Raw genomic sequence first — 25,774 nt, forward strand, 5'->3', positions numbered from 1 at the left:
TCCGCCCGCGCGCGCGCCCGCCGCCCCCGTGCGCCCGCCCTCGCCTCCCCCGCCGCACCGGGGCCGCACCGGGGCCGCCACCGCCACCGCCGCTGCGCCTTTAAGGCCGCCGGCCGGGAGCGCCCGGGAGCGGATCCGGGCGCGGGGGGGCGGGCACCGGCCGGGGCAGGGCCGGGGCCGGAGCTCGGTGCTGCGACCGGGACCGGGGCCGCTACCGAAGGGGGCTCGGCCTGGGCGCGGGATGGCGCGGAGGGGCTGCGGCGCTGCCGCCGTGTAGGAGCGGGCGGCGGCGGGGCCGTTCCCAGGCGCGGGGCCCCGCGGGCGGCGGTGGCGGCGTCGGCGGAGGTGAGCGGGGCCGGGCGGGAGCGCCGGGGGCGGCGGCGGCGGCGGGGACCGGGATCGCGGCGGCGGCGGCGGCGGCGAGGAGGGGGGGGGCGGCGGCATCGGGCTGGGCCCCGGGACGGCGGGAGCGGAGCGGCCCCTGGGGCTCAGTGCGGAGACCGGGAGGGAGCTGGAGGGGCCGCGGGGACCGGGCCGGGCTCGGAGGCGGGGGGAGGCGGCCGCCGCCGGTGCCGGCCCTTCCCGGTGTCCGTTCGCCCGCGGCGGGGAGCGTGCGCCACGTCCTGGCCGGTTCCCGGTGCCCCGGGGCCGCGGTGCCCGGTGCTGCTCCTTGGCCTCCGTTCAAGACAAACAGGGCCGGGACGCCGGGGACGGTTCCAGCTTTGCCGCAGGTCACAGCGCCCGGGCGGCCTCCGCAGGGCCGGGCTCCGGGCACCGGGCACCGGGGACAGGCGTTCCCGCCGGGGCCGTGGGGCCGGGGTTGGGGTCAGCATTCTCCGGCTGTGGGTGCGATGTCAGGGTGCGGGAATCGCTGCTTCCGCGGGCACCGAGGTCCCTTTCGGGTGTCGGGTGCGGGTGGGGGGGTGGTGCGCGGAGCGCTGCTGACCGCCCCCCGGCCCCCGCAGCATGTCGTGGTTCAGCGGCATCCTGGTGCCCAAAGTGGACGAGCGGAAGACGGCATGGGGGGAGCGCAACGGCAAGAAGGGCGCCCGGCCCCGCGCTGGCCTCTGCGGGCCCCGCTACATGAGCTGCCTGCAGGACCCTGAGATGGAGCCCCCGGGGCCCCCCCGAGGGCTGCGCTGCACTTGGCAGGAGGACCACTACGGCAAGAAAGGGCCCTCGGGGGACCCGGTGCTCAAACCGGTTGATCTGGGCTTGGAGGATGGAGAAGCCAAAGGGCCAAAGGGGGCCGGTGGCGGCCGCGGGGGGCGACTGTCGGCGGCCGAGTGCTGGCAGCGCCTGCTTCAGGTTTTCCGCTCCAAACACTTCCAATCGGCCAAACTGGAGCGGCTTTACCAGCGCTACTTCTTCCAGATGAACCAGAGCAGCCTGACGGTGCTGATGGGGGTGCTGGTGCTGGTGTGCGGGGTGATGCTGCTCTTCCACTGCCTGCCCGGCAGCCCGCACGTGCCGGCGGCCGCCGCGCTGGCCACTGCCACGGCCTTGTTCCTGCTCCTGATGGTGCTGTGCAGCCGCAGCGCCTTCCCCCAGGACTACATGTGGGTGGTGAGCTACATGGTGCTGGGGCTGCTGGCCGGGGTGCAGGTGCTGGGCACCGTGGCCGTGGCGCCCCAGAGCGCGGCCGAAGGCGTCTGGTGGAGTGTGTTCTTCATCTACATCACCTACACGCTGCTGCCGGTGCGGATGCGTGCGGCCGTGCTGGCCGGGGTCCTCCTGTCCTGCCTGCACCTCGCCATCGCCTGGCACCGCAACACCAACGACCCCTTCCTCTGGAAGCAGGTAGGGATGCAGGGTGGGATGGAGATCACCAGCACGGAGCGTCCAAACTGGGCTTGAGCTCTCTGCACATGGAACATTCTGGATGCAGGAGGGATGCCCGGGGCAGGGGGTCAGCGTCCCGTGGGCCGGGGGCCCCTCACTCTGCTGGCTCTGCACAGAGCCACCATTGTGGGCTTCACCAGCACCCACAAAGCCCCCGTTGTGGGGCCAGCGGAGTCCCCTGGGGGGATGCAGGGGTACAGGGGGGGTCCACTTGTCCCCAGAGCTGGGTGCTCCCCCCTCACTGTATGAGGCCACGATCACTCTTGCCCTGCCTGGCTGGGCCTGGCACCACGTGCTGTCCCCATGGGCATGGGGCAGGAATGCGGTGGTGGGAGCAGAGACCATAGGAGGGGAACCCCCCCTGTAAGCGGGGTTAACCCCACGCCGTGGCCCTGCTCCCAGCCCGCTGGAGCACTATAAATATCCTTGGCCCTGATCCCGGGGGACAGGGACCGGGATGGGGGAAACCACAGCGCTCCGGCTGCAGCCGTCTCCGCTTCCCGGCCCTGCCCCGGCTTCCTCTGCTTCCGAGGGCCCGGCTGCATCCGTACTCCCCTGTCCCGGGTCCCTGCACCCCCTTTCCTCCCTGTCCTGGTCTCCTACAGCCCCAGATCTCCCATGTTCACCCTGCCCTGCATCCCTGCATCCCTGCATCCCCCTGCTCCTTTGGACCAGCCCCCCTACATCAGAGTCAGACTTACGGGGTGCAGAGGAGGGTGGTAGAGCTGGGGGGGTCCCTGCTGAGCCTGTGCCCCCCCCCCAGCTCATCGCCAATGCCCTGATCTTCCTCTGCACCAACGTGGTCGGGGTCTGCACCCATTACCCGGCCGAGGTGTCGCAGCGCCAGGCCTTCCAGGAGACCCGCGGCTACATCCAGGCTCGGCTGCACCTCCAGCGCGAGAACCGGCAGCAGGTTGGTGGGGGGGGTCCCCCAATGGAGCTGGGGGGGTTGTTCCTCAGGGCCACCCCCCCCCCGGTAACGGGGTGCCACTGGGCTGCAGGAGCGGCTGCTGCTCTCGGTGCTGCCCCAGCATGTGGCCATGGAGATGAAGGAGGACATCAACACCAAGAAGGAGGACATGATGTTCCACAAGATCTACATCCAGAAGCACGACAACGTCAGGTAAGGGGGTCCTGGGGGGAGCTTGGGGGGGGTCATTGGGTGGGGGATGCTCCCCATGCCACACTCTTCCTCCTGCAGCATCCTCTTTGCGGACATCGAGGGCTTCACCAGCCTGGCCTCGCAGTGCACGGCGCAGGAGCTGGTCATGACGCTCAACGAGCTCTTCGCTCGCTTTGACAAGTTGGCAGCGGTGAGTTATGGGGCTGGGGGGGGGGGCTCAGGGGGCCCTGGACCCCCCCAGTGACCTCCCTGTGCAGGAGAACCATTGCCTGCGCATCAAGATCCTGGGCGACTGCTACTACTGCGTGTCGGGGCTGCCGGAGGCGCGCGGGGACCACGCTCACTGCTGCGTGGAGATGGGGGTGGACATGATCGAGGCCATCTCGTGAGTGGGACCTGGAGCCCCAGCCCCGGGCCCGGTGTCCCCGGGCCGGTGCTGAGCGGAGCCGGTGCCGCCCGCAGGCTGGTGCGCGAGGTGACGGGGGTGAACGTGAACATGCGCGTGGGCATCCACAGCGGGCGCGTGCACTGCGGCGTCCTGGGGCTGCGCAAGTGGCAGTTCGACGTCTGGTCCAATGATGTGACCCTGGCCAACCACATGGAGGCGGGGGGCAAGGCCGGGTGAGGCGGGATGGGGAACGGGATGGGATGGGATGGGCTGGGATGGGGAACGGGATGGGATGGGATAGGGAATGGGATGGGGAATGGGATGGGGAACGGGATGGGGAACGGGATGGGATGGGATAGGGAATGGGATGGGGAATGAGACAGGGAACGGGATGGGCTGGGATGCGGTATGGAATGGGCTGGGATGGGGAATGGGGTGGGGAACGGGATGGGGAAAGGGATGGGTCGGGATGGGGAATGGGATGGGCTGGGTTTGGGAAGTGGGATGTGCTGGGATGGGGAACGGGATGGGTCAGGATGGGGAACAGGATGGGCTGGGTTTAGGGTCAAGATGGGCTGGGGTGGGGAACGGGATGGGCTGGCTTTAGGTTTAAGATTAGCTGGGATATGGATTAGGATGCTCTGGGATAGGCACTGGGATGTGCTGGGGTAGGGACTGGGGTGAGCTGGTATTGGGGACAAGATGAGCTGGGATTGAGATCAGGATGAGCCTGGATAGGGACTGGGATGAGCTGGGATTGGGGTCAAGATGAGCTGGGATTGGGATTGGGATGAGCTGGGACAGGGATAAGGCCCAGGATGGGTGATGTGGTGCAAGGAAAGGGATCTCAGTGCCTTCATCCCGCCCGGCCCAGGCGCATCCACATCACTTGGGCCACGCTGCAGTACCTGAACGGGGACTACGAGGTGGAGCCGGGCCACGGGGGCGAGCGCAACGCCTACCTCAAGGAGCACAACATTGAGACCTTCCTCATCGTGGGCTGCAGCCAGAAGCGCGTGAGTTGGGGAGGGTTGGGGGGGGGAGCACCCCATACTTGGGGGTCACCCCTCATGGCCGTGCCCCCCCATAGAAGGAGGAGAAAGCCATCCTGGCCAAGCTGCAGCGCGCCCGCGCCAACTCCAGCGAGGGGCTGGTGCCGCGCTGGGTGCCCGAGCGCTCCTTCTCCCGCACCAAGGACTCCAAAGCCTTCCGGCAGATGGTGAGCGGCCGGGGGGGGGCGAGCAGCGGCCCCGGGGGGGGGCAGCGGCCCCGGGGGGGGGCCCATTGTGGTGGGCTCGGCTGCTCAATGCCTGCCTGTGGCTGCTGTTGGGTGCCCACAGCCCATGGACCTGAGGAACCCCCCTCGGGGCTCCCCTTGTCCTGAGCATCCTTTGGGGACCCCCCCAATCTTCACCAGCATCAGGAACCCTCAGGGCTCCCCCACCCTCACTGGTGTCAGACATTCCCACCCCTATCCTGGGGAAGAACCCCTGCGGATCCCCCCATCCCGACTCTGTCCCCCATCCCTGGGGATCCCAGGGGATACCCCATGGCCCTGTCATCCCTGGGGGTCCCTTTGTCCATACTGGTGTCCCTGAGACCCCCCCCATTGTGTCTCTGCAGGGCATCGATGACTCCAGCAAGGACAAGTAAGCATCCCTGCGCTGGGCAGTGGGGGGGTCACAGCCAGCTCCTCCATGGGGTGCTGACCCACCGCCGTCCGCAGCCGCGGTGCCCAGGAGACCCTGAACCCCGAGGATGAGGTGGATGAGTTCCTGAGCCGCGCCATCGACGCGCGCAGCATCGACCAGCTCCGCAAGGACCACGTCAAGAAGTTCCTGCTCACCTTCCAGACCCCCGAGCTGGAGAAGAAGGTTCCTGATCCCCCCGGAGCCCCCTTCCCAGCCCCTCATCTCCCCTCCATCCCCTGGTTCAGGGAACCACCCTGGTACCCTTCATCCCCTCCGATCTGTGCAATTGGCTCCATGCTCCCTCCATCCTCCCACCTCATCTCCATCCTGTCCCCTCTGTGTGCCCCCATCCCATCCCACTGATTCCATTCCATCCCATCCCATCCCATTGATCCCACCCCATGCCCCGCATCCCGCCGCGCTCACCCCTCTCCTCCCTCAGTATTCCAAGAAGGTGGATGACCGCTTTGGTGGCTACGTGGCCTGCACCCTCCTCGTCTTCTGCTTCATCTGCTGCCTCCAGATCGTGGTGTTCCCCCAGTGAGTGCTGCCGGCCCCCAGACCCAAACCCAGCCCCTCACCCCCCCTCGGCACTCACCTCTTCTCCCCCCAGCTCCCCACTGATGCTCGGTGCCTACATCAGCATCTTCCTCCTCCTCGCCACCATCCTCTTCGTCTGTGCCATCTACTCCTGCGTCACTGTGAGTACAGGGCTTTGGGGGGGGTGTCGGGGGGGGCTCTCTGCTGTGTGTGACGGGTCCTGCCCCCCCAGCTCTTCCCCACTGCGCTGCAGCGCCTCTCTCAGAGCATCGTCCAGTCCCGCGCCCGCAGCACCGCCATCGGCGTCTTCAGCGTCCTCCTCGTCTTCATCGCTGCCTTCATCAACATGGTGAGAACCGGGCTGGGGGGGTCTGGGGGGGCTGCGGGGGGGGGGCACCCGCTCACCCCTCTCCTGTCCCTCCCAGTTCTCCTGCAGCCAGGCGGCGCTGCGGGACTGCGCTGCCCGGGAGCTCAACGTCACCCCCGAGGCCGTGGGGCCCTGCGAGCTCCGTGCCCTCAACGTGGCCCTGGGAGCCCCCCCAGGGCTCTGCCACCACCAGGGGCTGGCCTGCGACTTCCCCGAGGTGAGCACCCGTGGGTGCAGGGTACCTGTGGCTGTGGGGTGCTGTCAATGGCACCCACGGGTGCAGGGTACCTGTGGCTGTGGGGTGCTGTCAGTGGCACCCATGGGTGCAGGGTACCTGTGGCTGTGGGGTGCTGTCAGTGGCACCCATGGGTGCAGGGTACCTGAGGCTGTGGGTGCTGTCAGTGGCACCCATGGGTGCAGGGTACCTGTGGCTGCGGGATGCTGTTGGGGACACCCATGGGTGCAGGGTACCTGTGGCTGTGGGGTGCTGTCAGCGGCACCCATGGGTGCAGGGTACCTGAGGCTGTGGGGTGCTGTCAGTGGCACCCATGGGTGCAGGGTACCTGGTACCTGTGGCTGTGGGGTGCTGTCAGTGGCACCCATGGGTGCAGGGTACCTGAGGCTGTGGGGTGCTGTCAGTGGCACCCATGGGTGCAGGGTACCTGTGGCTGTGGTGTGCTGTCAGTGGCACCCATGGCTGCTGCTCCATGCCGCGGTGTCCCTGCAGTACTTCAGCTACAGCGTGGTGCTGAGCCTCTTGGCCTGCTCCGTCTTCCTGCACATCAGCAGCATCGGGAAGCTGCTGCTCATGGTGGCCATCGAGGCCTCGTACCTGGTGCTGGTGGAGGGGCCTCAGGCCGCCCTCTTCGACAACGCTGACCTGCTGGTGGTGGCCAACGCCCTGTGAGTGCCCAGTGCCCCCCCCGGGGGTTCCTACCCCGGTGCTGGGTCCCCATCACTGACCCTGGCTCCTCTCCCCACAGGCCCCCCTTCAATGGGACCCAGGGTGGATGGTGAGTGGGGACCTGGCACCAGTGGGGACAGGGCAGACTCCTGGGGGGCTGTGCTGTGAGGATGGGGGAGATTTAGGGTCCCCGGGGTGGGTTTGGGGTCCCTGGGGTGGGCAGGGGGCAGGTTGGGGTCCCGGGGGCAGGTCGGGGTCCCTGGGGCAGATGAGGGTCCCCGGGGCAGGTCAGGGTCCCCGGGGCAGGTCAGGGTCCCTGAGGCAGGTCGGGGTCCCTGGGGCAGGTGAGGGTCCCCGGGGCAGGTGAGGGTCCCTGGGGCAGGTGAGGGTCCCTGGGGCAGGTGAGGGTCCCTGGGGCAGGTCGGGGTCCCTGGGGCAGGTGAGGGTCCCTGGGGCAGGTCAGGGTTCTGGGTGCAGGTCAGGGTCCCTGGGGCAGGTGAGGGTCCCTGGGGCAGGTCAGGGTTCTGGGTGCAGGTCGGGGTCTGGGGCGTGTCCCGGGCAGTGGGTCCCGGGGGGTAGGGTCCCGGGGCAGGTCAGGGTCCCTGGGGCAGGTGAGGGTCCCTGGGGCAGGTGAGGGTCCCTGGGGCAGGTGAGGGTCCCTGGGGGTCAGGGTCCCTGGGGCAGGTCAGGCTCCCTGGGGCAGGTCAGGGTCCCTGGGCAGGTCAGGGTCCCGGGGGCAGGTCAGGGTCCCCGGGGCAGGTCAGGCTCCCTGGGGCAGGTGAGGGTCCCCGGGGCAGGTCAGGGTCCCCGGGGCAGGTCAGGGTCCCCGGGGCAGGTCAGGGTCCCTGGGGCAGGTGAGGGTCCCTGGGGCAGGTGAGGGTCCCTGGGGCAGGTGAGGGTCCCTGGGCAGGTCAGGGTCCCTGGGGCAGGTCAGGCTCCCTGGGGCAGGTCAGGGTCCCTGGGCAGGTCAGGCTCCCTGGGGCAGGTCAGGGTCCCCAGGGCAGGTCAGGCTCCCTGGGGCAGGTCGGGGTCCCTGGGGCAGGTCAGAGTCCCTGGGGCAGGTGAGGGTCCCCGGGGCAGGTGAGGGTCCCCGGGGCAGGTCAGGCTCCCTGGGGCAGGTCAGGCTCCCTGGGGCAGGTCAGGCTCCCTGGGCAGGTCAGGATGTGACCGTGCGGTGCCCGCAGCGCGGCGCAGGGGAAGGTGCCGCTGCGCATCGTGACGCCGGCGGTGCTGGCGCTCTTCGCGCTGGCCCTGTACCTGCACGCGCAGCAGGTGGAGTCCACCGCGCGCCTCGACTTCCTCTGGAAGCTCCAGGTAGGAGCTGGGGGTGAGGGGGGGGGCAGCAGGACTGGAACCGATCCCACCCCACAGAGTGATCCCATCCCTGAGCACCGGGACTGATCCTGATCCCGATCCCATCCCCATCCCCGGGACTGATCCTGATCCCGATCCCATCCCAAGGAGTGGTTCCCATCCCCATCCCTGGGACTGATCCCCATCCCTGGGAATGACCCCGGGTCCCATCCCTGGGGGTGATCTCCATCCCCATCCCTGTGCCTGATCTCATCCCCATGCCCTGGCACTGATTCCATCCCAGTGCTCCAGGATCAAACCTATCCCGTGTCCAATCCCATCCCCATGCCCTGGCACTGATCCCATCCCAGCGCCCCATGCCCAATCCCATGGTCAGCCCTGAGGCCCCGGTGCCCGTTCCACGGGTGCTGTGCGCCGCAGGCCACGGGCGAGAAGGAGGAGATGGAGGAGCTGCAGGCCTACAACCGGCGGCTGCTGCACAACATCCTGCCCAAGGACGTGGCCGCGCACTTCCTGGCGCGCGAGCGGCGCAACGACGAGCTCTATTACCAGTCCTGCGAGTGCGTGGCCGTCATGTTCGCGTCCATCAGCAACTTCTCCGAGTTCTACGTGGAGCTGGAGGCCAACAACGAGGGCGTGGAGTGCCTGCGCCTGCTCAACGAGATCATCGCCGACTTCGATGAGGTGGCACGGGGGCGCTGCGGGGGGCGAAGGGTGGGATGCAGGGGGTAAGGTGCAGGGGACAGGATGAGGGGATGGAGCTAACAGGGATGGGGGTGCTGGAGATGGAGAGCACAGGGATGGGGTGCAGGGGACAGGATGCAGGGGGTAAGGTGCAGGGGACAGGATGCAGGGGATGGAGCTAACAGGGATGGGGGTGCTGGAGATGGAGAGCACAGGGATGGGGTGCAGGGGATGGGATGCAGGGGGTAAGGTGCAGGGGACAGGATGCAGGGATGGAGCTAACAGGGATGGGTGTGCTGGAGATGGAGAGCACAGGGATGGGGTGCAGGGGATAGGGTACAGGACATGGGGTGCAGGGGACAATGCTGACAGGGGATGGAGCACCCAGGGATGGGTGCAAGGGATGTGCTGCAGGGGACAGTGTGCAGGAGATGGGGTGCAGGGGACAGTGCACAGGGGGACGGAGCTCTCAGTCCCCGGTGCCACTGCCCCGCCGTGGCCCCCCCAGATCATCAGCGAGCAGCGGTACCGGCAGCTCGAGAAGATCAAGACCATCGGCAGCACGTACATGGCAGCCTCGGGGCTCAACGCCGCCACGTACGACCGCGAGGGCCGCAGCCACATCGCGGCGCTGGCCGACTACGCCATGCAGCTCATGGAGCAGATGAAGTACATCAACGAGCACTCCTTCAACAACTTCCAGATGAAGATCGGTCAGCACCGCGCCGCGCCGGGCCCCTGCACCCCCTGCATGCGCCTGCCCCGGGCACACACAGAGCTCGCACCCCCTTCATGCACCCTTTATAGACCCTCGATGCGCTCCCGTAGATGCCCTTTATAGCTCCTGTTGTATGCTCTTTCTACACCCTTATATACTCCCTTATATACCCCACTTTACACCCTTTATACACCCCTTGTATACCCTATATACACCCCTCTCTACACCCTTTATCCATCCTTTATACACCCCCTTTATACACCCCTTATATACCCCTTATACAGCCCCTTATATACTCCTTATAAAGCCCTCTATACACCTCCTTATATACCCTTTATATACCCCTTATCCAGCCCTTATAGATCCCTCCACCTTTGCCATTGCACACCCCTTTGCCCCCCCAAGCACTCCCAAGCCCTTCTTTACCCCTTTCCCTTTCCCTGTCCCCCCTTCCTACCCTTTTCTCCTCTCCTCCCCACTGACCCCTGTCCCCATAGGGCTCAACATGGGCCCGGTGGTGGCGGGGGTGATTGGGGCGCGCAAGCCCCAGTACGACATCTGGGGCAACACCGTGAATGTCTCCAGCCGCATGGACAGCACCGGCGTTCCTGACCGCATCCAGGTCAGTGGGGACCACCCTGGGACCCCATCACATCATTGCCCCCCATTGCCCTCATCACCCCCCATCATCCCATTGCCCTCATCACCCCACTGCTCCCATTGGCCCCCATCACCCCATTGCTCCCCATCATCCCATTGCTCCCATTGGCCCCATTGCCCCCCATCATCCCATTGCCCCCATCACTCCATTGCTCCCATTGCCCCCCATCACCCCATTGCCCCCCATCACCCTATTGCCCCCTATTTCCCCCCATCACCCCATTGCCCCCCCATGACCCCACTGCCCCCCATCACCCCATTGTCCCCCCTTTAGGTGACCACGGACCTGTACCAAGTGCTGGCGGCCAAGGGCTACGTGCTGGAGTGCCGGGGGCTGGTGAAGGTCAAGGGCAAGGGGGAGATGACCACGTACTTCCTCAATGCCGGCCCGGGGGGGAGTTAGGGCCCCCCCCAATGAGGGAACCCCCAATTCCCCCCATTTAAACCAGAAACAAAGGGAGAAACAGACACGGGGGGGGCGCCCCAATGTGGGTGCTGAATGGGGGGGGGGTTAAGGTGCAGCCCCCCTGACCCCCCCCATGTGCCAAAGGATGGCCCCCCCCGGGGCTTTGGGGGGGGTTGGGGGTGCCCCCCCTCCACGTGCCAAACAAGTGCCGCTTGCGGGGGGGGGCAGGGCAAGCACCGCCGTGACCCCCCCGCTGCCCCCCCCCCCAGCCCCGGGGCTGCCAGTGGGGGGGGGCGCCCCCCTTTTAAATGCAAAAAAATCATGAAGTGACTTTTATTTTTTCCTCTTTTTTTTTTTTTTTCCTTACTTTTCGCTGTTTGGGGGGGGCAAGAACCGGAGGGGGGGCACCGGTTTCCCCTCTCCTTAGCCTCCCCCCACCCCAGCACAGACCTGAGGTACTTTGTCCTATGTGTGTACAGATAAATTATATATAAAACTCACTTTGGATACGAGCCGGGGCCTGGTGTGTGCGGTGGGGGGGGTGTGGTAAGGGGGGTCCCGGTACCGGAGGGGGGTGTCCCGGTACCGAGTAAGGGGGGGCCGGTACCGGAAGCGAGGCCCAATGCGCACGCGCGGCTCTTCTCCCGTGCCCCTCCCGTCCGTGCGCGCCGCCGCGACTCTGACGCAATCGCGTAGCGGTGCGTGCGTGCGTGCGTGCGTCGCTCCGTGCGCGGGCGCAGAGCGCCATGGAGGCGGCGGCGGGCGGCGGGGCCGGCGGCTCGGCGGGGCGCCGCTGGTACTTCAGCCGCGAGCAGCTGGACCGGAGCCCTTCCCGCCGCGCCGGGCTCGACCCCGACAAGGAGCTCTCGTACCGGCAGCAGGCGGCTAACCTGCTGCAGGACATGGGGCAGCGCCTCAACGTGTATCCGGCCTGCGCTAGGCCGCGCGGCCTGCGCTCGGGTAACCGCCGCTGCGGGGCGGGGAGCTCCGGAGCGGAAGGCCCTGGGCCGGGCCCGGGTGCACCGGGGCCTGAAGGGGGTGTGAAGGGGAGGTGCGGGTGCCGCTGGGTCTCTGTGTGTTTCCTTAACGGCGCCATCAGGTCTCAGCTCACCATCAACACGGCCATCGTGTACATGCACCGCTTCTACATGGTGCAGTCCTTCACCCAGTTCCACCGCAACGTAAGTGCTGGGGCCGGGGGTTGCGGGGAACCCCCCTTGGGTGACGCGGGGGGAGCAGCCCCTTTGGAGCTGTTGGGAGCCCCTGTTCTCTCTTGGGGGTTGGATTTGCTTCGTTACCTGGTTTATAAGTGAGGAACGAGCCTTGTGTTGTTGCTTGAAGCTTGAACTTCCTAACTCTTGGAAAACTGCTGGCTCTCCCCTCTGCAGGCCGTGGTTCCAGCTGCGCTCTTCCTGGCAGCCAAGGTGGAGGAGCAGCCTCGGAAGCTGGAACATGTCATCAAGGTGGCTCGTGCCTGTTTGCATCCCTTGGAACCGCCTCTGGAACCCAAGAGCGAGGTGAGTGGGGAGATGGGAATGGTGGGGAGGGTGGGATGGGGACGCTCAGTGTCTAAAGGGCTTCTCTTTCCTGTTTGTGTGCTCGGAGCAGGGTGTGGATGTGACTGTTCTCTGCTCTCCCCACACGCTGATTCCCTAGTTCTGGAGCAGCTTTATCCAGGGAAGCTGAAGGGAAATCAAGCAGCAAATCCCTGTCTGCCCATGCAGTGTCAGGGACCAGCACTGAGAGGCTCCCTGTGACAAGCAGGAGCTGGGCCACTGCTGCCTCTTTCCAGCCGGGAATCTGGGCCAGTTCCCCCATTCCAGTGGGATTCCCCCTTTGCTGCTGTGGTGGTGGTGATGTGCACTTACACTGTGGGTAACGCGGTGTCCTCTCACCCCAGGCTTACCTGCAGCAAGCCCAAGACCTGGTCATTCTAGAGAGCATCATCCTGCAGACCCTGGGTGAGTGTTCCCAAGCAGCCCGGCATTCCCAGAGCCAGGAATGCTCTGCAGAGCACCACGGTCTTCTCCACAGCAGGAGCCCAGGCAGCAAACTCTCCTTTCCACCCCCTTTCTCCTGTTCTCCTTGTCTCAAGTGTAACGCAGGAGCTGAAGTCTCTTTTCCCCCCTCCCAAAGCAGGTTTTGTGCTGCTCAGGTCCCGTTGTCCTCTTGAATTCCATAATGCTCCATAATTCCTACGCTCAGGAAGCAGCTTGTGCTGAGCCGAGCAGCGGGGCCTCCCTCGTTGCAGGGCCGCAGAGGCCACCAGGGCCACAGGGGCTGGTGCTGGCAAAGCAGGGGCCAAACTGCAGCTTCTCCTCTTGCCCTTTTACCATCCTGCTGCTTCTAGAATATTCCCCATGGAAAGAACCAAATCTGCTGCACACATGGACTGGTTTGAACTTCCCCCGTGCCTTTGGAGCTTCATGCCCACAGTGAATGGGAAGCTGCAGCGAGGCTGAAGCTCTGCAGTGCTGGAGCCTCCTTCAAAGGGAAGGCATCTGCTTCCTCTTAGCGTTTTGGGTGGCAGATGCCTTTGAGCAGATGCCATTGTCCCCTCCTTCCTCCCAGCTGCACCGAGAGGCTTTGTCCTGCTGGTGCTGTGCTGGTTTGTGTGCACTGAGGGCTCTCAAGCTACTTCTGGAAGCCTGGGAGCAGCAGCTCTGGGGTTTGTGAGTGAGGACCCCAAGTCCTGTGGCTGCGAGCGGAGCAGGGAAGGGAGGGAGCCTCCTCGAGGAGGTCCATGGGGTTCTGGTGCCTTCATTGTCTTCTCTTTCCAGGCTTTGAGATCACCATCGACCACCCCCATACCCACGTGGTGAAGTGCACGCAGTTGGTGCGAGGTGAGTGACGGGGCCGCTCCTCTGCAGAACTTCACCTGGGTGCTGGAAACCCCTTGTAGTGCCCCAAGAGCAGCGCCCTCCGCGTGCACCGAGCTCTGAACCCCTCCTTGCTGCGGGGCACTCGCACTGTTGTGGGTCTGTGTGGTGCTGAGAGGCCTGGGTTGGGCTGCAGGTGGTGATAGCGGTCACTTCACACACACTGACCCCTGCTCTTTGCTTTTCTCTTGCAGCCAGCAAGGACTTGGCCCAAACTTCCTATTTCATGGCTACCAACAGGTTATTGCTTTACAATCGCTTCATATTTGGCAGAGGGTCTTAACTGGAGAAGAAGTGGCACCAGTGGCACCAGTGACCCCAGGCACGGGGCAGCCTCTGAGCCAGTGGTGTTGGCTCTGAGCCCTTCCTCCTGCGCAGAACCAGCTGCAGCATCAGGATGGGATGCTCAGAACCTGCTTTATGGGGCGTGAGGTGGTGGTGAAGGCTCAAACCCCCCCCCCAAAGCACAAAGGGAGGCTGGAGATGCATGGATGGGGTCTCACTGCAGAGTTAGCCCTGAAGTGGGGCTGTGAAGGTTGGCACCAGGGACTGGCTGTACCCCAGAAGGCTGATGTAGAGGGGAAAGGGGCAGTTGGATGCAGGCGTGAGGCCTCACAAGGGAAAAGTCTTGTTCTTGAGCCTTGGAAGCAACAGAAGGCCTTTGGGTTTCCCATCAGGAATGCTCTGTGGGGGGCTGGCCCTAGATCCTGCTGTTCCCAGCATTTCCAGCCTTGCTTTCCCTGAATGAGCGGCTTCAGGAGCTCACGTTGGGAGCAGAGTGAGGTGTGGGCATGGAAGAGAGCTCCCAGGAGCGGTGGGACGGGAGGGAAAAGCTGGGATAGGCCCTGGCATTGGCTGGTTCCCAGCCCATGGCCTGGGGTGAGCGGTTGAAGGTGGTCTCTAATCCATGGGCACGATGTGGGTTTCCCAGAGGAAGGTGCTGTTGGTGACGTGTGTGTGGGAAAGGCAGCCCTGAGCTGGGTTTTATCCCTGCAGCAGCAATGGAATCACGGGTTAAGATTGGAATGGAAAGAAACCCAGGTGGAAAGGAGGAAACGCGGCCTCAGTGCGGCCTTAAAGTGATGCCAGGAGAGCCCACAGCGAGGAATTGGATTGATGAGGCAGATAGAGGTGTTTTAACTTGGATTTCCTTGTGGCATCATCCCGGGGCAGGGTTCAGGCTCCCTGAGCACCCAGCTCCACTTTGGAAGAGTGGCCAGAGGCTCCCAGTTCCCTGCCTTTGGCTTCTTGGTGTGGAGCAGCAGTGTGAGCTGCAGCTCCCTGTCCCCCTGCATTGCCCTGAGCAGTGTGGCCTGATCCCAGTGTGATGAGGAGCTGCAGGTCCTGCCATCCCATGGGGTGCTCCATGCACTCCTGCAGGTAGAGAGCAGGATGCGTGCTGAGGGCATCGCTGCTCCCCTCTCCCACCTCCCAGTGCTGGTGTCTGAGCTGCCCCATTGGAGCCCCCCACACCTTCAGGGCTCTTCCTCAGCTTGGGAAGAGCCAGCCCAGGAGCTGCGCTTGGAATTGCCTGGAGCAGAGCCCCCCCACAGCAGAGCTCGGGGCTGGCAGAGCCTTGACCAGAGCTGCCTGCACCCAAAGGAGCCCCAGCAGGAGCAGGGCTGGAGGCTGCAGGGTTGGAGCGGGGGCAGGACCCCGCGGGGGTGCCCCCCCTGTGTCCCCAGCCCCTGCAGTGGTGTCAGTGGGCGCTGGTGAGTGCTGAGGGTCAGGCTTGGGAGTTCATGGCTTTCTGTTTCTCTCTCCCTGCTGGTGCCGTCAGCCTGCATCTGACCACCTTCAGCCTGCAGTACACCCCTCCCGTTGTGGCCTGCGTCTGTATCCACCTGGCTTGTAAGTGGTCCAACTGGGAGATCCCAGTCTCCACGGACGGGAAGCACTGGTGGGAATACGTTGATGGCACTGTAACTCTGGAGCTCTTAGATGGTAAGTTTGGGAGCGAGGTTTTCCCCCCAAAAAAACAAAGGCTCTTCCGTTGTGTTGGCATCTCTGGTCCTGGGTCTGCCTTCAGCCCCGGCCCATGGGCACTGCAGGGACTCCAGGGCTTCAGGTCTTGCCAAGGTTTCAGTGCAGCAGCAGCTTCTGTGGTCCACCAGAGATGGCAAAAGGCACCGAGGGAGATGAGTTTAATGTGGTCAGTGATGGTGGCTCGCAGTGTTCCCCTCCTGCAGTAGCTCCATGGCAGCGGGAGCTGCATCCAACAGCGAGTAGGGGGTGCCCTGACGAGTGCTGCTCTGGCTGGGTCTGACCAAGGGGCCTGGCTTTGTGTCTCCTCTGCAGAGCTGACCCATGAGTTCCTGCAGATCCTGGAGAAGACTCCGAGCCGGCTCAAGCGCATCCGTAACTGGAGGGTAAGGACCTGCTCTGGGGTCCTGTGTGTGGCACCTCAGTGTGAGTGCGGTACTGGGGGCAGTGGGGGCACTGCCTCTGCAGGGTGTTGCTTCAGCACCAAACTGAGCTCTGTTGAGAAGATGATGATGAGGTTTCAACCTCACCACCTTGGCCTGGGGCTTTTCCCCCATGGGGAGGGATGGGGATAAAGCGGATCCAAGTGGGGGCCTGCCCCCAGCAGCCCTGGGCCAGCCCCAGTGACCCTGTGCTCTGCCTTGCCCCCCAGGCCACCCAAGCAGCCAGGAAGTCCAAGGCTGACGAGCACGGGGACGACGAGAGCCTGTCGGAGCAGACCATCCTCAGCATGATCTCCCGGAACAACAGCTCGGACATGAACATCGCGGGGCTCATGAGCATGTCCTCGTCCTCCAGCGCCGCGCTGCCGCCTGCCCCCGACTCCCCCAGCGAGCAGAGCAGTGATGCGGCCCAGCAGCAGGAGCACTGGTACCCCCCGGCCAAGCTGGAGCCAGCGCAGAGCCACCGGACTAGCGAGAGCTGCGGTGCTGAGCACCCCGGGCAGCAGCAGGATGGGGCCCCCTACCCGAAGCAGGGCAGCAAGAACACGCCGGCGGCCAAGGTGTCGCTCAAGGAGTACAGGGCCAAGCACGCCGAGGAGCTGGCGGCACAGAAGAGGCAACTGGAGAACATGGAGGCCAACGTGAGGTCCCAGTACGCCTACGCTGCTCAGAACCTGCTGGTGCAGCAGCAGCGGGAGGTGCAGGATAGGGACCCATCGCCCATCATCCTGAAGATCCCCATCGGCGGCCCCGAGAACCCCGACAAGGGGGACAAGGGCTCGGCGCTGAAGCTGAGGCTGCCGGTGAGCGGGGAGCGCCCGCTGCCCTCCAAGCAGGAGGAGATCAAGATGCGCATCAAGGTGCCCCCGGGCGGGGACAGACACGGCTCCTCGGACGAGGGCAGCGCCAAGGCCCGGGAGCACAAGGAGAAGCACAAGGGGCACTCCTCCAACCACCACCACCACCACAACCACCACTCACACAAACACTTCCCCCCCCAGCTCGGCGCTGGGCCCAGCGGCGCCGGCACCAAGCGCCCGGGGGACTCTAAGCACGGTGGCCAGCCCGGGGCTGTGCCCCACAAGAGCTACGGGCCCCTCTCCTCCTCCTCTTCCCGCAAGAGGCCTCTGCCCGAGGAGGCGGCCGCCGCAGCCCATGAGCACCAGCCCAAAGGCAGCAAAGCCTCCAAAGGCCCCGGGGCGCCCTTCCCGTATCCCCATCTCCCCACGGACGGGGGAGGCCTCCCCTTCGGTGCTGCCAGCAAAGCACGGGGGCCGCACAGCAAACTGGACAAGGGGCCTTCGGGGGCCAACGGGCACAGCTCCAGCCAGGCCAGTGACTACCAGGACACAGTGAACATGCTGCACTCGCTGCTGAGCGCACAGGGCATGCAGCCCACCCCCCCGCCCGCCTTCGACTTCCACTCCTATGGGGAGCTCCTGAACCCCCCCCGGGCTTCCAGCAGTGCCAGAGCGGCCCCAAGCACGGACAAACCGCGGCCCCCACCGCTGCCATCAGAACCGCCCCCCCCTCTGCCCCCTCTCCCTAAGTAACCCCCCCTTTTTACTACTGAATCGGCCCCGCAGCCCTGGGCTGCCCCCAAAGGGCTGTTTGGGCTCCACTGCCTCACCAGAGAACTATTTTATTATAATATAACTTTTATTATTGCTATTTAGAGCGGGCGTTGGTGAAGCTGTGAAAGGATCAAACCCCCTTGCTCTGGTCCTTGCTCCTTCCCTTTCCCACCCCCCCACTGACCTGCAGTTAATGGGGGGCTCAGTCCCTCCCCCCCCCCTTGTGGGGAACACACGTTTGGGGGGAGATCTGGGGGGTATTTAAAAGATGTCACAGAAAATTTAAGACGTTTTACAAATAATTTAAGCAGTAACTTATACCTTAGTGCTTCGTTGCCTTTAATCTGGGGGGGGGGTGGTTATTGGGGTGATGAGGGGAGGGGGAGATGAAGGGGAAGGCAGAGATCGGGGGCGATGGAGCTGCTCTGCTTTTGGCAGCCCATTTCCATCCCTCCGCCCCTGCTGCAGATCCCCCTTCCAGCCCCACCACCGATGGGAACGGGGCCTTGTGGGGTTGCTTTGGGGTGGTCGGTGTTGAACGTTGTTGGGGTGAGGATGCTCTTTGGGGCAGGGCAGCCCCGTGCTGTCCGTGCTGGGCCCGATCCGGAGGGAGCAGCGTTCCCCCACCTCGTGTCTGTGCGCTCGGGGAGCTCTCGTTCCACACCGACCCGGTTCTATGGCTGCGGAGCCCCGGTTAGCGGTCACCTCTCCCGCTGCCCCGGCAGCGCACGCGTATGCGGTTCCCGCCGCGCCGCTCTCACGTGACCCTCGGGGCGTGGCTAATCCCCGCGGAGTGACAGCTGCTCCCGCCAACCACGCCCGGCGCCGGCTCCTTCGCACCCACCGCTGACTGGCTGCCGGGTGGGCCAATGAGATGTCGGGGCGGGCCGTGCGCTGAAGCAGCAGGGAGGCCGGACGGCAGAGAGGTAAGATGGCGGCGGCGGGGCTCGTCCCCGGTGCGGCCCTTGCAGCGCTTCACCGCGGCCCCTCCGCTCTGCCCCGGTCCCTGCACCCGCATCGGCTGCGGGAACCCCCCTCCCCCCGCCGCCCTCTTCTCCGCTGGCGCTGCCCGGGCTGCTCCCCGGAGTTCCCCTCACTCCCGCCGCCCGCGGACAAAATGGCGGCGCCGGGGGCAGGCGGGCGCAGGGACTGCGCATGAGCGGCGCCGGGGCGCGGGGTGGGCGGTGGAGCACGTGTGCGGCGGGAGGGACCGGATGGACCGGGATGTGCGGGGGAGGCACCGGGAACGGGGGCATGGACCGGATGGGCCGGGAACGGGAGACGGGGATGGGGGGGGTGGGGGTGTAACACCGGGAGATGGACCGGGATCGGGGGCTCACCGGGAGCAGGAGTGAGCACCGGTATGTGCTGGGATGTACTGGAACACACCGGGAGCAGGGGATGCCCCGGAAAAAGGGGGATGCAGCGGGATGGACCGGGACCAGAGGTGGCCATCGGGGTGTGTTGGGATGTACAGGGAGCAGGAGTGAGCACCGGGATATAGCGAACTCCTGTATCCCCCCATCAGCTCCCGGTCCCTCCTTAGCTCGGAAGCATGAACCGGATCCGCATCCACGTGTTGCCATCGAGCCGCGGGCGCCTCCCGCCGGTGCCGCGGGCGCAGGAGCCGCTGGCCTGCGCGTTCACCCCGCGGGCCTGCTCCCAGCCCCGCCTGGACGGGCAGGAGTTCTGCATCAAGCACATCCTGGAGGACAGGACCGCCCCCTTCAAGCAGTGCAGTTACGTGTCCGCCAAGAACGGGCGGCGCTGCCCCAACGCGGCGCCCAAGACGGAGAAGAAGGATGGGTGAGTGCCCCCTGAGAGCAGGAGGGGCCTCTCCTGGTGCTGCTGCCGCCCTGGGGCTCGCTCCTTAGGGGCTGTTGGAAGCTAGAACAGGGGTTAGAAGCTAGCAGGGGTTGTCTGCTCGCTGGTCCATCTTCAGGTGGCTGCAGTGATGCAGGACGTGGTCAGAGCTGCAGCTCTGCTGAGGCTCCTGGAACCCGTGCGCTTGTGCTGCTCTGGTGCATAGAAAACAGGGAGGGAAGGACCTTGGTGCTCGGGGAGCGCAGCAGCAGGGCCCAGCTCCCCTCGTGTGGCCGCTGGGTGTCCCCATCCCCTCTGGGACCAAGGAGCTGCTGTGGGCCAGCTTGGGAAGCGAGGTGGGAATGGGTGGGAGCAGAACCCCCCCCAGTGGCTTTAAGGACCCAGCTCTGCCACCCCAGTGCCGTGTCCCTGCAGGCAGAGGCGCTGCCCGGCCTCCAGGGGCGGTGCTGAGCCCGTGTTTCCCCCCCAGCACCTCGCTGTGTGCAGAGCACGCCCGGAGGAACGCGCTGGCGCTGCAGGCGCAGGGCAGGAAGCCCCAGGCCGGGGCAGGGGGGGAGAACCTCCTGTGGCAGCTCAGCGCCTACGCCCGCGCCGAGGCGGGCGCGCAGCCTGCGGAGAGCAGCCGCAGCGAAGCCACTCGCATCCTGGGTAAGGGCCACGGGCAGGAACCCCCTTCTGGCATCGTGGAGTTGGGCTGGGGTTAAGGGAGCTTCAAGCTCCTCCAGCTCCCACTGGAGCAGCTTGCTCCAAGCCCCATCCAACCCATTCCAGTGTCCCATCACCCTCACTTCCAGCCTGACCCCATCACCCCTTGTCCCATCACTGGTCCCTCCCCAGCGTCCTTGTAGCCCCCTTCAGCCACTGGAAGCTGCTCTCCTCCAGCCCCAGTGTTCTCAGCCTGGTTCCATACAGGAGCTGCTCCAGCCCCTGAGCATCCCTGTGCCCTCTGGACTTGCTCCAGCAGGTCCAGTGCAGGCGCAGAGCCCCTGTGGGGTGCCTGTGTGTGCTGTGCTGGTGCAGGGGCACGGGATGAGGGACGATGTCCTGTCCCCGTGCATCCCATAGATGAGGACAGTTGGAGCGATGGGGAGCAGGACCCGGTCACCGTGGAGCAGACGTGGCGAGGGGACCCGGACAGCGAGGCCGACAGCATCGACAGCGACCAGGAGGATCCCCTCAAGTGGGTTGGGTGGCCCCAGGGGGTGCTTGTGGGTGGTGGTGGTGGTGGTGGGGTTACCCCTGGGGCTCCCACTTCTTGGTTGTTCGGAGTCTCCATTCCTCAGTGAGGTGTTCCTGCTGCTCCCCATGGCTCTGTGTGATCCCAATGGGCCCTGCTGGGTGTCTTCCAGGCACGCCGGGGTGTACACAGCCGAGGAGGTGGCTCTCATCATGAGGGAGAAGCTCATCCGGCTCCAGTCGCTCTACATCGACCAATTCAAGCGCCTCCAGCACCTCCTCAAGGAGAAGAAGCGGCGGTTCCTGCACAGCCGCAAGGGCGAGCACGAGGCCATAGGCAAGTGCTGGAGCTCTCTGCCCCCCCTGGAGCTTGGCTCTTCCAACCGGGGGGGTTTTGCCTTGGGAAGGGCTGAAACCACTGCAGGAGGTGGCTGGGGCTGGCCTCCTGCCTGCAGATGCTATCGTGGCCTTGGGAAGGTTCCTTTGCTCTTCAGAGTTGTCAGGAAATGGGACTACAAAGGGAATCGGGAGACAAAAGTGCTTGCTTTGCCTGGGATTTCCTGCTTTGGGGGTTCTGAATGCATGAATTCAGGCGTCAGGCCCTGTGTGGGGCACCCGAGGTTGGTTCCACCGCTTGTGCTCTGCTCCCATAGCCCTGCTAGCACAGATGCAGCTCCAGCATGGCCTCAGAATAGCTCCTGCTGGAAAAGGCCCTGGAGCATAAAAATAACTGCAGTTTGGTACCTACCAATTTGGTAGAGCTCTTTATAGGCACCCAGGGATGGAAAAGCAGCTCTCGCCCTGTAATTACAGCCAGGAGAGCTCAGGGAAGCTTCCAGACCTTGCACCAGGAGCTGGATGTGGAGAAACCCCTGTGCTGCTGCAGGAATCGCAATGGATCTTAACTGGGGAGGTGTCCCTGCCATGGACTGGGTGATTTAAGGCCCTTTCCAGCCCAGTTCCATGATTCCCCTTTATTCTGCTCTTACCTGGAGCATTGTGTGCAGTTCTGGTGTCCTCAACATAAAAAGGACATGGAACTGTTGGAACAGGTCCAGAGGAGGCCACGAGGATGCTCAGGGGCTGGAGCACCTCCCATATGGAGATAGGCTGAGAAAGTTGGGGCTGTTCAGCCTGGAGAAGAGAAGGCTGCGGGGAGACCTCAGAGCAGCTTCCAGTATCTGAAGGGGAGTTATAGGGATGCTGGGGAGGGACTCTTCATTAGGGACTGTAGTGACAGGACAAGGGGTAATGGGTTAAAACTGGAACAGGGGAAGTTTAGATTGGATCTAAGGAGGAAATTCTTTCCTGTGAGGGTGCTGAGGCACTGGAATGGGTGCCCAGGGAGGTTGTGAATGCTCCATCCCTGGCAGTGCTCAAGGCCAGGTTGGACGAGGCCTTGGGTGAGATGGTTTAGAGCGGGGTGTCCCTGCCCATGGCAGGGGGTTGGAACTGGATGATCTCAAGGTCCTTTCCAACCCGAGCTATTCTATGGTTCCACGATTCAAAGCTGTTTGGGATGGGATCTGCTTTGCCACCACCGGCTACGCTCCCAGCTCATGCACCCAACCCGGCTGCATCGGATGCTCTCCGGAGCACTGGGTACCAGGGAATGGGATGGAAGCGGTGGGGGGGGGGCTGTCCTGACCCTGACCCCCCCCTCCCTCCCCCCAGGCAGCAGCCTCCTGACGGGCGCCGAGGGGCTCCTGGCCAAGGAGCGGGAGAGCCTCAAGCGCCTCAAGAGCCTGCGGCGCTACCGGCAGCGCTACGGGGTGGAGGCGCTGCTGCACCGGCAGCTGCGGGAGCGCCGCGCCCTGGCCTCGGACGGTGCTGCCCAGCAGGTGAGCACTGAGCCGGGGTCCTGGGTGCGCTCCATAGCGGGGCGATGCCGTTGGTTCCCTGGGGACCCGAAGGCAGCCCCTTGGGTACGCATGGGGCTGAGTGCGGCCCCGTCGGAGCTGTCTCAAGCATTCCAGGACCGGGCTTGAGCCGGGTCTGGAGAGTTCTGGTCAATGGAAGGAGAAGGGCAGGATGGGGAGCCCTTGCTCTTGGGGTGCTCTGGAGCCAGGCCGTGGGTGCTGTGAGCTCTGAACCCTGCTCTTGCCTCGCAGGCCCACACCACCCGCTCCAGCCAGCGCTGCTTGGCCTTCGTGGATGACGTCCGCTGCTCCAACCCATCCCTGCCCATGACCAGGCACTGCCTGACCCGTATCCTTTGATGCCCTGTTCCTCTTTGCTGCCTTTGTGTGTCCCTTCCTCCTCCTCCCGCTCTCTGGCCCTCAATCAAGGCCAGCGGTTTGCTGTAGCCGCTGGTTTCAAACAGGAGCCCAGAGGAAGCAGCTCCCGGTCTGTTGGTGCTCCCATCCCCGTGGATCAACCAATTCGTGTGGGAGCAACAGGAGCCTCTGCCCGGAGCATCCCAACGGGGTCTCCAGGTCTGTGTCCAGGTAGCGTGGTGTGGATGTGCCCTGGGCTAGGTTTGGGTCCCACTGGAACTGCATTCACTGCTCGGCTTTGGGTGTTCCTCACCCTGACTCCCAGGGAGCTGCTGTGGTTCCTTTCCAGTGCCCATGGAGCTCACCCCAAAGCCAGGCTGGGTCCCTCTGGAGCAGCCGGAGCTCCAGGGTGGGGTTGGGATTCCCTGGGCTCGGCTTCTCCTGCCACCAGCACCACTTTGCTTTGCCCATGCAGGAAAGGGATGAGCCCAGTGCTGGGATGCAGGTGGAGCTTCTCCCATTGGCTTTATGGCTACCTCTAAATGCAGTGCTTGAGCTGAGGTATCCAGACAGATCCAGATGTGCCCTCAGAGGCACTTCCCCCTCCACATCTGCCCTAGGGAGAGCTTAGGAAAGTGGGTTAAACCCAGTGCCTTTCCCTGCTGGATGTGGCTCTGGAAGCTTAAGGGGGGGGGGGGTATGGATGTGTCTGACCTGGAAGCCTTGATTCCCACCTAAAACTTGCTTCGCGTTGTCATCTGCATGGAGATGGAGCAGGGGACGGGCTTGGGCTGCAGCTCCTTGCTCCTGCTGGATCTGGTTGTGATTAAAGGCAGGAAATCCCATTTACACCTCGGGCAGGAACAGGTTTTCCATTGGGAAGGCAAATACAGTGGGAAGATGGGAACACCGGAACCGAGCTCCTGCCTGTGGCCAAAGCATTGTGTGTGTGTGTGTGTGTGCACCGGGAGGGAGCTCTGCCTTTGGGATAGCTCCATTCGAGGGGTGCCGGGGGGTTCCTGCCCTGGGATGGATGGGGGGGGGGTATCCCCATTGGGGGGTGTTTTCCCTTGACCCCATCCACAGACATCTGCCAGGACCCGAGCCAGGCCCTGTTCCGGCCCTGCCGGGGCTCCGAGGACGTTCCCTGCTCCAGGGCCGTGCCCCTGAGCCTGGGCTCGGAGCCCAGCTGCCCCCTGCACCTCCGCCTGCCCCCCCCCATGTACGTGCCCGAGCAGGGCCCGGGGGGGCCCGAGGAGCTGGGGGCTGCCCCCACGGAGCTGTACCTGAGCGCGGCCGAGCTGCAGCCCTCCGAGAGCCTCCCATTGGAGTTCAGTGACGTGAGTGGGGGCCCGGCAGCAACACCCCCCCCTCCCCCCCGTGGGGCTCTATGGGGTCAATCCCCCCCCCCATCACAGATCCAAGGGATTAGGTTGGTTCTTGCTGCCTTAGGGCACAGGAGTCGCTGGGGATGGGAGGGGGTGCAGGAGGCTCAGAGCCCCCCAGCCCACTGTGCTCTCATTTAAATCCTTATTTGGGGCTTTCTAAAGAGGATTTTCCCCCTCTTTTCCCATTGGGAATAGATGAGGGGTTTAATCCTGGATTACTCTGCCCTGCTCAGCTTAAACCCCTCGGAAATGGGGTTAAAGAGCAAACAGCAGCAGGGCCCTTGGGGCTGCTCCTGGGGGAGGCACCTCCATGGGTGCTGAGGCTCCGGGTGCTGTCCCCTCAGGACCTGGACGTGGTGGGCGATGGGCTCCAGTGCCCCCCCTCCCCTCTGCTCTTCGACCCCTCCGTGGCGCTGGATCCGGCCCTGCGAGACGTGGCCGAGGCCGCAATCGACATCTTGGGCCTGGAGGAGCCCGAGGAGCGGGGCAGCGGCTTCCCCCCGGGCCCCGACCTGCAGGTACGGCCCCAGAGCCTTGGGGACCCCGAGCCCCGTTCATGGGGTTGGAGATGCACCCATGCACGGGCTCTGTGCCCTGCAGCCTTGTACCCATGGGGGGCCCTGGCTCCATGGCTGCTCAGTGCCACCCTTGTGCTGTCGGGCTCCCCCCGAGGCCCTCACTGAAGACCTCCAGTTCTCTGTAGCTGCCGGTTTCAAGCAGGAGCCCAAAGGAACTTGCTCCCGCTCCATTGGCGCTCCCAGCCCATGGAATTGCCAATTCCAGCAGGAGCAACAGCAGCCGGGGTGGGGGGGGCGGGGGGGTTCGCAGCCATCCCCGGTGCTCCTGCACCCACCCCTGCCTCTTGTATCCCAGCAGAGCCCCCTCGCACCGGAGGAAGCCGCTGCCTCCACCGAGCTCCACAGAGCTGCCAACGGGAACGTGGGGCCTGGATCCGGGAGCACCGGGACCTGAGAGCGGCTCCGGGGCTCATCCGGCACCGTCCAGGCTCGGGGGGGGGGGGGGCTCCGTGGGGAACCCCGCAATAAAGCGATGGAGCTCGGAAGCCGTGTCCGTGTCCTGCAACCGGGTGTGATGGGGGGGGGGGGGGGTGGGGGGCATCTCCGGTCCCCGCCGTGGGAGGCGGTGGCGGCACCGGGGCCCGCCTCCGGGCGCGGATTGGCTGCGGCGGGGGCGCAGGGCGGAGCCGGCCCGGTGGAGCCATGACGTCATCGCGGCCGCCAGCCCCGCTCCCGGCCATGCCGCCCCGCGCCGCCGCCCCGCCGTAGCCCCCGGTGAGTCCGGTCACGCCGCGGCGGGGGGGGGGGGGGGTCCCGGGGAGGCCGCGCTGTGGGGCGGGGACCGGGGGGAGCGGCGCGGGGTGTCCCGGCCCCCCCCCCCCGTGTCCCCGGTTGGTGCCCCCCGAACACTCCAGGGGGTCCCGGTACGAGGCGGCTGAGCCCGGCTTTGCCCCTGTCCCCGGTGCGGCCCCCACTGTGCTCCTCCATCCCACACTGGTCCCCCCTGCATCCCTGCTGTCTCCAGTGTGCTCCTGCTGTCCCCAGGGTTCCCACTGCATCCTGGTTGTCCCCTCTGAATCCCGGTTGTTTCCAGGGTCCTCACTGCATCCCTGCTGTTCCCACTGCATCCCAGTTGT

The 25,774-nt window shown here is 65.1% G+C and overlaps 3 protein-coding genes and 1 non-coding gene across 6 annotated transcripts; all 4 read left to right on the forward strand.

The window, feature by feature from the left end:
- The first annotated feature begins 932 nt into the window (after positions 1-932).
- ADCY6 (adenylate cyclase 6) lies at positions 933-10,706 on the forward strand. Its single transcript, XM_061361771.1, has 21 exons — positions 933-1,800; positions 2,606-2,755; positions 2,844-2,965; positions 3,044-3,155; positions 3,223-3,350; positions 3,428-3,586; positions 4,228-4,369; positions 4,444-4,572; positions 4,977-5,002; positions 5,080-5,227; positions 5,487-5,584; positions 5,658-5,745; positions 5,817-5,933; positions 6,010-6,168; positions 6,679-6,854; positions 6,935-6,964; positions 8,040-8,169; positions 8,590-8,853; positions 9,362-9,566; positions 10,069-10,193; positions 10,506-10,706. The coding sequence occupies exons 1-21, from the start codon at positions 967-969 to the stop codon at positions 10,632-10,634; spliced, it is 3,471 nt and encodes a 1,156-aa protein (XP_061217755.1). The 5' UTR covers positions 933-966; the 3' UTR covers positions 10,635-10,706.
- Positions 10,707-11,320: 614 nt separating this feature from the next.
- On the forward strand, positions 11,321-17,617 carry CCNT1 (cyclin T1). 2 transcript variants are annotated; one of them, XM_061361780.1, is made up of 9 exons: positions 11,329-11,559; positions 11,737-11,818; positions 12,026-12,154; positions 12,538-12,598; positions 13,418-13,480; positions 13,711-13,756; positions 15,297-15,460; positions 15,815-15,885; positions 16,152-17,617. In XM_061361780.1, the coding sequence occupies exons 1-9, from the start codon at positions 11,384-11,386 to the stop codon at positions 17,493-17,495; spliced, it is 2,136 nt and encodes a 711-aa protein (XP_061217764.1). In that variant the 5' UTR covers positions 11,329-11,383; the 3' UTR covers positions 17,496-17,617. The 2 variants fall into 2 exon arrangements, 1 of the variants encoding a protein (XP_061217764.1); XR_009726719.1 differs by lacking the exon at positions 15,297-15,460 and having other exon boundaries at positions 11,321-11,559; positions 16,152-16,278.
- A 655-nt stretch (positions 17,618-18,272) lies between these two features.
- KANSL2 (KAT8 regulatory NSL complex subunit 2) lies at positions 18,273-25,130 on the forward strand. 2 transcript variants are annotated; one of them, XM_061361795.1, is made up of 10 exons: positions 18,273-18,442; positions 19,063-19,322; positions 19,810-19,988; positions 20,406-20,520; positions 20,690-20,857; positions 22,195-22,357; positions 22,628-22,724; positions 23,819-24,072; positions 24,465-24,638; positions 24,994-25,130. In XM_061361795.1, exons 1-10 carry the CDS (start codon positions 18,386-18,388, stop codon positions 25,090-25,092), a joined length of 1,566 nt encoding a protein of 521 aa, XP_061217779.1. In that variant the 5' UTR covers positions 18,273-18,385; the 3' UTR covers positions 25,093-25,130. The 2 variants fall into 2 exon arrangements, with proteins under 2 accessions (XP_061217779.1, XP_061217780.1); XM_061361796.1 differs by having other exon boundaries at positions 18,274-18,442; positions 24,997-25,130.
- On the forward strand, positions 22,789-22,917 carry LOC133216812 (small nucleolar RNA SNORA2/SNORA34 family). Its single transcript, XR_009726722.1, has one exon. It is a non-coding gene; the product is annotated as a small nucleolar RNA SNORA2/SNORA34 family (small nucleolar RNA).
- Positions 25,131-25,774: the final 644 nt, after the last annotated feature.

This window comes from Neopsephotus bourkii, unplaced genomic scaffold, assembly GCF_033783945.1.
Source record: "Neopsephotus bourkii isolate Nb327-2 ecotype Australia unplaced genomic scaffold, CSIRO-AGI_Nbou_v1 NB_1063, whole genome shotgun sequence".
Taxonomy (NCBI): Eukaryota; Metazoa; Chordata; class Aves; order Psittaciformes; family Psittacidae; genus Neopsephotus; species Neopsephotus bourkii.

What these genes read in the sequence shown, in the direction of transcription:
- CCNT1 (XM_061361780.1), top strand. Translation starts at nt 11,384, where the DNA reads ATGGAGGCGGCGGCGGGCGGCGGGGCCGGCGGCTCGGCGGGGCGCCGC. An exon ending in TCACCCAGTTCCACCGCAAC is followed by an intron (nt 11,819 to 12,025) that starts GTAAGTGCTGGG and finishes TCCCCTCTGCAG; the next exon opens with GCCGTGGTTCCAGCTGCGCT. An exon ending in AACTCTGGAGCTCTTAGATG is followed by an intron (nt 15,461 to 15,814) that starts GTAAGTTTGGGA and finishes TCTCCTCTGCAG; the next exon opens with AGCTGACCCATGAGTTCCTG.
- KANSL2 (XM_061361795.1), top strand. Translation starts at nt 18,386, where the DNA reads ATGAGATGTCGGGGCGGGCCGTGCGCTGAAGCAGCAGGGAGGCCGGAC. An exon ending in CGAAGCCACTCGCATCCTGG is followed by an intron (nt 19,989 to 20,405) that starts GTAAGGGCCACG and finishes TGCATCCCATAG; the next exon opens with ATGAGGACAGTTGGAGCGAT. An exon ending in GACCAGGAGGATCCCCTCAA is followed by an intron (nt 20,521 to 20,689) that starts GTGGGTTGGGTG and finishes GGTGTCTTCCAG; the next exon opens with GCACGCCGGGGTGTACACAG.
- ADCY6 (XM_061361771.1), top strand. Translation starts at nt 967, where the DNA reads ATGTCGTGGTTCAGCGGCATCCTGGTGCCCAAAGTGGACGAGCGGAAG. An exon ending in GACATGATCGAGGCCATCTC is followed by an intron (nt 3,351 to 3,427) that starts GTGAGTGGGACC and finishes TGCCGCCCGCAG; the next exon opens with GCTGGTGCGCGAGGTGACGG. An exon ending in TGGCCTGCGACTTCCCCGAG is followed by an intron (nt 6,169 to 6,678) that starts GTGAGCACCCGT and finishes GTGTCCCTGCAG; the next exon opens with TACTTCAGCTACAGCGTGGT.